Source organism: Amblyomma mixtum, chromosome 5, assembly GCF_055824585.1.
Source record: "Amblyomma mixtum isolate Tamu chromosome 5, ASM5582458v1, whole genome shotgun sequence".
In the NCBI taxonomy this organism is placed as follows: Eukaryota; Metazoa; Arthropoda; class Arachnida; order Ixodida; family Ixodidae; genus Amblyomma; species Amblyomma mixtum.
Window position 1 is genome coordinate 82,956,095 of NC_143016.1, and position 8,972 is coordinate 82,965,066.

Sequence of the window (8,972 nt, forward strand, 5' to 3'; positions counted from 1 at the left end):
GCATATTCTACTTCATATGGATCAGTACTTCACTAATATCAATTTACACACTTATGCAAGCTGAATGTTAGTCAAATCAAGGCCCCTTGCTCATTTGTACGTGCAATCTCTTAACCACCAGAGCAGACAGAAACACAATTCTTGTTCCAATGCATGCAATGTTTGCTGCAGATTCATGAGTTTAGGCTTTTTTATAACTGCTGCTTTTACACCTGATGAGATTGCAGGATTACCAGATTTTAAAACACTGAACATTGAGGTCATTAATACCCATCTGAATAGAGAAGTGCTTCACATGTCGCATTGTTCATTCTTTGCAGTACATATTCATGTCCAGATTTTTGTGGAACAGTTTTTCTATTTTCATGACAACTGGCAGTTTCTAAATGTTTTGTACTAACTGGCCAAGCATAAAATTAATTTTTAGGGTTGTGCAAATATTGAAATTTATTAAAATGAATATAAAAAATGGCTTCAAATATCAATTAACTGTTCAGTATTGAAAAAAGATTTTCAAGAAAGATCAATAGGAAAACTTTGTTGTCCTTGCTTTTAAAATATAGCATATTGTCTTTGCAACCCAAATTAATCTAAACTTGACTGAGCAGCTTGTGAAAAAAATATATATGTATATGCGAACTGAAACGTATATGGTTGATTAGACAGCATAACAGTATGCAACCTGCAATGGGATCGTGACAAATGGGTGACAAAATGGAATCCGAAAACAAACATTTGATTCGTATGTAAAATTTTGAATATTTGCACAGCCATAATTAATTATCTCGATTTGATTCAGCATTACTTGTGCAATGCCATGTTGCCTGTTGAAGGTTATGATATCTACACTATGTATATTAATATTTCAGGGCATTCAAATTCATTATAACCATGTTTGACCACAGTTGTTTCTGTGATACCAAGAAAGCCACGTTTTGTAAAATTTATTTTCTTCAAAGGCAGTGACAAGAACAAACATTTGCTTGGACCCCATAGTTTCTGGCTTGATCAGCAAGCCGAGTTAATGTCTCGCAAATATGTTGTTGAAGCAATGTATAAAAATAACCTTGACCTTCAACCAGCTTGGAAGTTAAGCCTGGCATGATACTAGTGTGTCCAGCATATACACTGAAACATTCAAGATGCACACGCAATTTTTAACATGTCTTCTTATCAGTTCCACGCATAAGCACAAGCCAACCAAACAAAAAAAAAGGTCACTATGGGAACGCCACACAGCCCTTTAGTAAAGTCTATTATCCTGCAGCACAGAATTCATTGAAGAACCTTTCCACACAGTGAGGCTGTACATGTGAATCACCTAATACATTTGCATTAAAATATAGCTGCACTTAGCTTTGTTATGAAACTAAAACACAAAGAAATTTTTTTTTACGAGCAAGAGTATGGAGTGACCTCTGAAAATCACCCACTCACATGATCCTGCTTTGATGGCAATTCGCATGTCTCGTTTACATATTATTAATCATTGCTCTTCTTAAAAACTCTGCCTTAAATGCGTTACTTCAAGCAAGCAATAACATTCACATGGAGCAAGATTGTCACCATTGCAGTAATGTTTACAAACTTTTTTGCATCTTAAAGTGTCTAGTGCTTAATCAATCTATGCTTCCTGGCATACAAGTTACAAGCAGAAAGGCATCTAGAACATGCTATAGTATCACCTGTACATCTTTTGCATTGTCCGTTTTCCACTCTGCAGTTCCTTCACATCGGACCCTGTATATAGCTACACAACTTCACATTCTTCTCTGGAACAATACTTTGCATTAATCCTGTTGCCTGTCCATTAGAACAAGCAAGGAAGTCAAGCACGATGCCCAGCAACGTGCATCCACCTATCCCAAAACTCCATAGTTGCTTACTTCTTTGAGAGCGCACTCCAGATCCAGCAGAGCACCAACAGCAGAGTTCAGACAGTTGCATTCTGGGATACCAGCTTAAAAGTTCCACAAACATTTCACAGGTGCGCTGTCAAAACACAGCCACCATGCAAGAAATGTTGCAACACAGGTGCTGAGGGCAAGCCAATACGACTTCACCAACGACCGGTACTGCTAAAGCAATGTGGCAATTATCACAGCGTTCCAAAAGGAGGTTCAAATGCACTCGGGTTTCGCTCGCTCGCCACCTCATCATAGCTTGGTGGAGGTGTGGCCCCAACAAGCCTGTCATCATCGTCCACATCACTGGCATCAGCTCCCACCGTAAGCAGGAAATCTGTGTCGTTCTCCGCTTGCGATGCATTCGTGCTTTGGGCAGAGTCATCACGAGAGTTCTGCAGAGCTGTTTCGGAGCTCTCTGGGTCAATGACAATCAGTGGTAACTGGTCACTGACAGCGACATCGGTTTCTGAGACACCGAGAAGATCGTCCGGCAGAGAAGAGTCCTGGAGATCAACTGTCGTCCTCTCACTGACAGAGTTGGTGCGACTGACCCGGGTGCTACCGGTGCTGGTCGACTCTGAAGAGCAAGGCGCCGTGGGTGCCCCCAAGTCCCGGCGCTCTGCTGTTGGCGTTGTCAAAGGAATCGCATCGAACACTTGGAGAGCAGGTGGGCTGGACACATTTGTTGTTGGCAGTGGTGATGTCGTGTCTTCCGCTGGTGGAGACTCGCAGAGGAGATCTCTTTGCATTGCTGGTAGAACAGAGGGGGTGGATGGCGTCTCTGGCACAACACTCGTTTCACTGACAGGGTCAAGTTCATTCTGTCGCTCGCCTTCTTGTTTCGAGGGCAGTTGAACCTGAAGGCAGGACAGGGCGGCTGAATAACAAGGATTCTGTGCCTCCGTTGTAGTGCTGCAAAAGAAAAACACAGGTAAGGCAAAGGCCTCTCGCTAGGTAAAAAAGTGGGTTGAAGCAGCCCGTATATGCATTTAAATCCACACATTCGTTTAGGAAAAGAATTTACAGATGATCTGATGCAATGACCTGCGTAAGCAGACTGCACTTTGAAGGATGGCGTTTTTCCATTTGATGCTTTTCCCTTCTGCCACATTCCATTTGCGCGAAAACTGCACCATGTAATTTGATTTGTGCTCTCTGACTACGCTGTTTTAAAGATCTGTGAAGTCCTCTGCAGCTTGCTGGGTCTTAACAGCCACTGATACGTCAAGTATCATCAACAGATACCCAACCCTTCCTCCCATGTCTTTACAAGAACATAGCTGTTCCTTCTTGCACTTCGCAAACTGGGTGTGCTTTTACCCCATCCAATATTGGAACGCGGTTCTGTTCTGCACCCCATGGAAACGAGCCTTCCATGGAGTCGCAGTGGGACGCAGGGCTCGGGAAAGATTTGGCTGAAATGCAAATGCAGTTTTGCAGTTTCATTGCATTTCTCGGTGCAAGTGTCGCATGTGGCATAAAGGAGGCAAGCAGCATGCTGCACCACTTTCCTCCTTTATCGTTCTCTCCCTTGTCAGTGCAGCGTCCTCCTTTCCTCACTCTTTCCTCCTCTCCCTCTCCCGTCTGCTGCCCCCACTGAGGCTTTGGTCACCCAGACCGGTGTTTTCGCACAGTGACAGCAGCACTGCTTCCGCAGTAAAATGCTACAGAAACTCATCAAGACAATCTTGCAATTCTCATTACTGATGAGTTGATTCTGGTTCGTATATATCAACAGTACACAACTGACATACCTTGTGCTAGTCTGTGCAGTGGGTGAGACGATAGGTAGCAGGAGGTAGCTCTGGCCATTGATGTTCATGATGTGGTTGACTGGAACACCGCCTGGTGGGCTGTTTTGGGGGCTTGGTGGCAGTTCTTCACATCCAGGATATAAAGGAGGCAGGATGTTCAGCGACAGCTGGCTGACTGAGTATGTGGCACTTAGTGGAGGAGCTGACGGCAGTGTTTCACTGTTGGCCTGGAGATGACAGCAGAAAACACGTGTTACTGCTGTGTCAGCAGATGAAGACAACCCGGTGCAAGCTTTGCTTCAATTGTAAGCAGTACCAGCCTTTTCAGTGGTAGACAGGTGCTTCTTTCTGTAGAGCACTTAGATAGCACTTTGGTATTGGATGCAGAGTACAGCGAAAGTACCAGCCCCACATGTTCCATACGAGGGGGTACCCAAAAGAAACCGGACTAATTTTTTGAATCGGCACAGCTTCTGTGGTACCGCATTTTGCCGCTAGGAGCGCATAGAACGAACATTTCAGAGTCAGTAAGCCGAGTGCTGTCGCTGAAGGAGGTCAGACTAGTTTAGGCAGAGTTTTAGAGTGACGACTGTTTTGTGTGAGTGTCGTTTTTGCAATGGCTGATTTTCGTGAACAGTGTGCGCCGGTGAAATTCTGATTTTTTCTCGGAAAAAGTGGAACGCAAACTCTTGAAATATTCAGAAAGACGTTCAAGGACGATGCTATGGGGACAACTCAAGTGTTCCTGAATTAAATCCTGAATCAAGCAACAGTCATGCCAATGGAAAACTTCAAATTCACCTCGCCTCAAGAAAGCTCGTCAGGTGAAACCAAACCTCAAAACAATGCTGATTTGTTTTTTCGACTTGAGAGGAGTCGTCCATTCAGAATTTGTTCCGCAGGGTCAGACAGTTAACCAGGCTTTCTGTTTGGATGTTTTGAAAAGATTGGGCAACAGTGTTTGGTGGAAGCGGCCTGATTTGTGGCAGACGGGTGACTGGTTTTTTCCACCATGGCAATGCCCCTGCTCACACAGCCCTGTCTCTACGAGAAATTCGGACCAAAAATGGCATGACCTCTGTTCCTCAACCTTCATACTCACTCGACCTTGCCACGTGCTACTTTCTTTGTTTCGTAGAATGAAAATACAGTATCATTGTAAGTGGAGAGTACTTTGAAGGATATTGAAGGTCTGTGCTGAAAATGTGAACAAATAAGTTCAAACAAAAATAAGTCCGGTGATATTGAAGGTCTGTGCTGAAAATGTGAACAAATAAGTTCAAACAAAAATAAGTCCGGTTTCTTTTGGGTACCCCCTCGTATGTGTCTCACTTGACTAAAAGCTTGACTTAAAGCTTATGTGATGCAAAAATGCACACTTATTTTGGTCAAGTGCTTTCCTTTTAAATCTGTTTGAGCACAATAGCACATTTCTGGCAATACCAGACTCTAGGCAAAGACAGCCAAGCAAGCATTTTTCTTCTAAGGGACCGTAGACACACCTTTTTAGTTGCATGTTTTCTTCATTGTAATGACGTATAATGACCTACGACCACTAAGTGATTTATAACTGAATTTCTTCTCTCATGCTGTTTTAGCTTTATCAACCGCGCAGTGGCTGTGACATGTAAGGAGTGTTTAGGTCACATGAGGCATGAAAAACAACTGCAATGTAACTGCTGATACATTGTTTTTTGCTACTGCAAATCTTGAAGCAGGATAGCTTATGTACTGTACTGTACTGAATTTAAACTAATTATCAGCTATTATATTGCAGTTGTTTTTCATGGCCCATGTGACCTAAACATTCCTTACACATCACAGCCATCATATGGTTGATGAAACTGAAACTGCATGAGAGAAGTTAATTACAAATTGTTTAGCAGTCACAGGGGAACACCATAGGTGGTACATGTATGCTTATGTCTAACGCATCATTTGGTTTTGGTTTGTTTAGTTTATGGGGTTTAATGGCCCAAAGCGACTCGGGATATGATAGATGCCATAGTAGAGAGCTCCGGATAATTTTGAGCACCTTGGGGTTTTCATCGTGCATTGACGTCGCACAGTACACAGGCTTCTAGCATTTCACTTCCTTCGAAATGCGACTGCAGCGGCTAGGCGCATACTTGAAAGAAAACATGCAAGCAAAATTTGGTGTCTATAGTAGTTTAACATTTCTCGCAGAGCAATAGTTCAAGTAAGACCACTATGTCCTGCTCGTGAAATAAAAGAATACAAAATTAAGTTTTAAACAAGCTCACCTGAAAAAGCAAAGTCCAGAAATGTTGACTAATAAGCTAACAAGGAAATGCTATATAAAATAGAGATGATTCAAAGCTTACACAGGAGCTTCATGAACAAAAACTCCACTTGTACAATGGCCAAAGTACTTGTCAAACCTTCAACATAACGTATGACTGTGAATGCCATGAAGACCACTATGGTCGGGGCCTCACCATGTGCAAGCCACCATTTCCTCGCTTGCCATGAACCGGCCTGCCACTTTCCCGGCTGCAGAAGGGCACAGCAGCTGCAATGAGGACTAGAAGCGACCCAATGCCTGTCACAAGTAGCCAGTTGTAGTCCCAGTTGTGGAAGGCCAGGAAGATCCCTCCAATGACCAGGACTGACGCCACGGCACCCAGCAAGAGGCCTGTGCAAGTTGGGCTGCTACACGAGAAGGAACCACCACTCCTGGGTTGTTCCCGTGATGGCATGGTTGACACCTGCAATTTAACAGCGTGGTATTTGCAGCTAAAATACACTCAGTTCCAATTTCTAAAGCACCAAATGCATTCCAGTAACCATTCTTTATGGAATTCAAATCGTGCATGGGAATTAACCCAAAGGAAGCCACAGAAAGCAAGGAAGTTGATTTTGGATCACCTAGCATAACTTCTTTAAAAAAAAATGAAAATGTCATACCACCCTCAACATAAGCACGACCTGCACCTGAGATCAATATTTTAATACAAAATGAAATCTCCCTAGGAACGTTCATTGATATGGTTACGATCTTGAGCCAAAGCGACAACAGAAAGTACTCAGTAATTTTAGTTGGGTGCTCTGTGAAAGAAAGAAAGAAATGTGCGACCTGTCTTGTCACTATACACTGGTTATGCATACAACTGAGAAAAAAAAAAAAAACACGTGTTGAATACATAATGTCCTGTAGTTCAGAGATGACAGACGTTACCGTCATTGAGCTGCCTTTTTTTTTTTTATTACATACGTGACTCAACTTCACGAACTACTGTATGGCATGTCCAACTTGCCATGTATATGGCATTACCCTGTGGTGCAGTTCCTCCAGAGCCATGCATTTTTAAGCATAGTTCCATATAATGAAGCACTACACAGCCTAGCATGAAAGCTACAGAGGTAAAATTAATTAAAAGCAAACACTGTGGCTGCCTATGGCACAATAAGTTTATCTGTTTTGTTTTCTAGCTCTGGTACGCTAAGCCAGTTTAAATGTCGTAACAGGCAATTGGGACCTCTGCAGCTGTGTATTGTGCCAGTTGGTCTCTTGCCCCATGTGCACAACAGGCTCGTGTGGCAATAGCTGCGACGGCCATTCACCCTTTATTCGACCCAATCAACCATGTATTCTTCCCGGAGGTTCTGAACCGAAAATAACTCCAGCAAGACCCCACCAGGGGCCCCTTTTGCCGCGGCCTGCCAGGCGCGTATGCGCTCCGGACCCTGCCAACCATCTCTGGTTTTTTGTGTGCTCATGCGTGAAAAAACTCCTTTGTTTTACGCTGCAACGCACTCTGGAGCAACCGAACCCACGTTCTTTTTTTTTTTTTTCTTGCTCTCATCCCGGGGAACTTCGCACTTGGGCCTGTCTCCCATGATCTATGACACCGACGCCATCGAAAATAGTCCCCGTGCCGTCGGTCAGAGTCTACCAGGAACGGGCCAGCCTGCAGCGGCTCTGAAGGAAAAAATACGCACAAGCAGCAGACGAAGTAAAATGAAGATAAGGAAGCGCCTGCATGGGTGACAAAGTGGCAAAAGTGGCCAGATAAAGCCGCTTCCGCGGTGTCGCGCGGCGCGGGGTAAGAGCTACTGCACTGCAGCGTACAACACGAGAAAAGCAGCCGACAAAACTAACAAAACTACTAAAAAAACTTTTCGCGTAGCTTTATCAGCGCGGATTTGTGGCCCCATACGCTGCACTCACTAATGTTGACGGAAGCGATGAGCTTGGATCGTCGACCACGGAGTGCAGTGCAACGACCGATGTGCGCCACAGAGTTCTGAGGCCAGTGGCGCGTTTAATAATTCGAATAAGGAGGCCACGCTAGTGACAAGACGCCGCCCGAAAGCTGCCGGTTGCGCTTCATTTGATGACCTCGTCTTGACCGTAACACGGTTGCGGGTCAAGTGCGCTGGCGACAGACACGCCGCAACTACCGCTGGGTGAATCACCGATAGATATGTAGCTTGAGGCCCGTTCTCGGAAAGATGCTTCCTACTTGATTTAGAGCAGTTCCTGTGAGTCATCGACAAGCGGCACTGAGCCAGAGAGCGAGCCTACAATTGGCAGGCACCGCGAGTCAGCGGTAGCTGATAATTCGTCCAGCGTCGAAGTTAGACGACGGCTGCACACACTTCTCAAAGCATTTGTAGTAGAAACGGAGCGAGCAAACCACGCGACTGAGCTTAGACACACGGCAGACAAGGAGCTAGGCAAAAGAAAAGAATGCTTACCGGATGTCAACAAACGTGGCAAAGACGTTCACGGAGCGGGCCACCGCTCCCGGAGCTTTGAACTCCGAGCGAGCACCGATGGATGAGAGATCCAGCGTGGATCGTCAAGGCCCAGTCGGCGATTCCCTGCGTTCCATGATGTGACACCCGATGCCGTCTCGGTCAGCTCGGATAGCACGGACGTCTCAGGTTTGCGCCGTCAGGTGCTCCGTTGTTCCGAGAGGGGGCAAACAGACAAACTGGTTTTTGTACGCGAGAGCGCCGCGCCTCCGCGCAAGCTTGCCGCCGCAGCCAGATCGTGAACGCTAAGTGCCGCCGGCATCCTCTCCCGCCGAGGAGCCAGCCGGTCTTTCAGAGTTAAAAGGAACACAAAAGCAGCATAAAAAAAAAAAAAACCCAACCGCTCGCCTGGGGGCCTGGCTAGTGCTGCCATCTATTTGTGTACGCGCGAGGCGCGCAGTGGTGCGTGCTTGCTTCTTCCCTCGCTCACATGATTGCTCTTGCTGCTCTTGCCACATCTGTGCTTGCGGTAGAGTTGTGCGGGCGGGCTGGCTGCTTGCGCGGTCTGCGCAGACACCGCAGTTGACAT

At 45.5% G+C, this 8,972-nt stretch overlaps 1 protein-coding gene across 1 annotated transcript; it reads right to left on the reverse strand.

Annotated features, from left to right (window-relative positions):
* Positions 1-929: 929 nt before the first annotated feature.
* LOC149342840 (uncharacterized) lies at positions 930-8,766 on the reverse strand. The gene is made up of 4 exons (XM_089545340.1): positions 8,384-8,766; positions 6,121-6,390; positions 3,662-3,888; positions 930-2,819 (listed from the first exon to the last, which is right to left on the reverse strand). The coding sequence occupies exons 2-4, from the start codon at positions 6,379-6,381 to the stop codon at positions 2,099-2,101; spliced, it is 1,209 nt and encodes a 402-aa protein (XP_089401466.1). The 5' UTR covers positions 6,382-6,390; positions 8,384-8,766; the 3' UTR covers positions 930-2,098.
* Between the last annotated feature and the right edge of the window lie 206 nt (positions 8,767-8,972).

What these genes read in the sequence shown, in the direction of transcription:
- LOC149342840 (XM_089545340.1), bottom strand. Translation starts at nt 6,381, where the DNA reads ATGCCATCACGGGAACAACCCAGGAGTGGTGGTTCCTTCTCGTGTAGC. An exon ending in GAAATGGTGGCTTGCACATG is followed by an intron (nt 3,889 to 6,120) that starts GTGAGGCCCCGA and finishes TGTCATCTCCAG; the next exon opens with GCCAACAGTGAAACACTGCC. An exon ending in ACTGCACAGACTAGCACAAG is followed by an intron (nt 2,820 to 3,661) that starts GTATGTCAGTTG and finishes TTTCTTTTGCAG; the next exon opens with CACTACAACGGAGGCACAGA.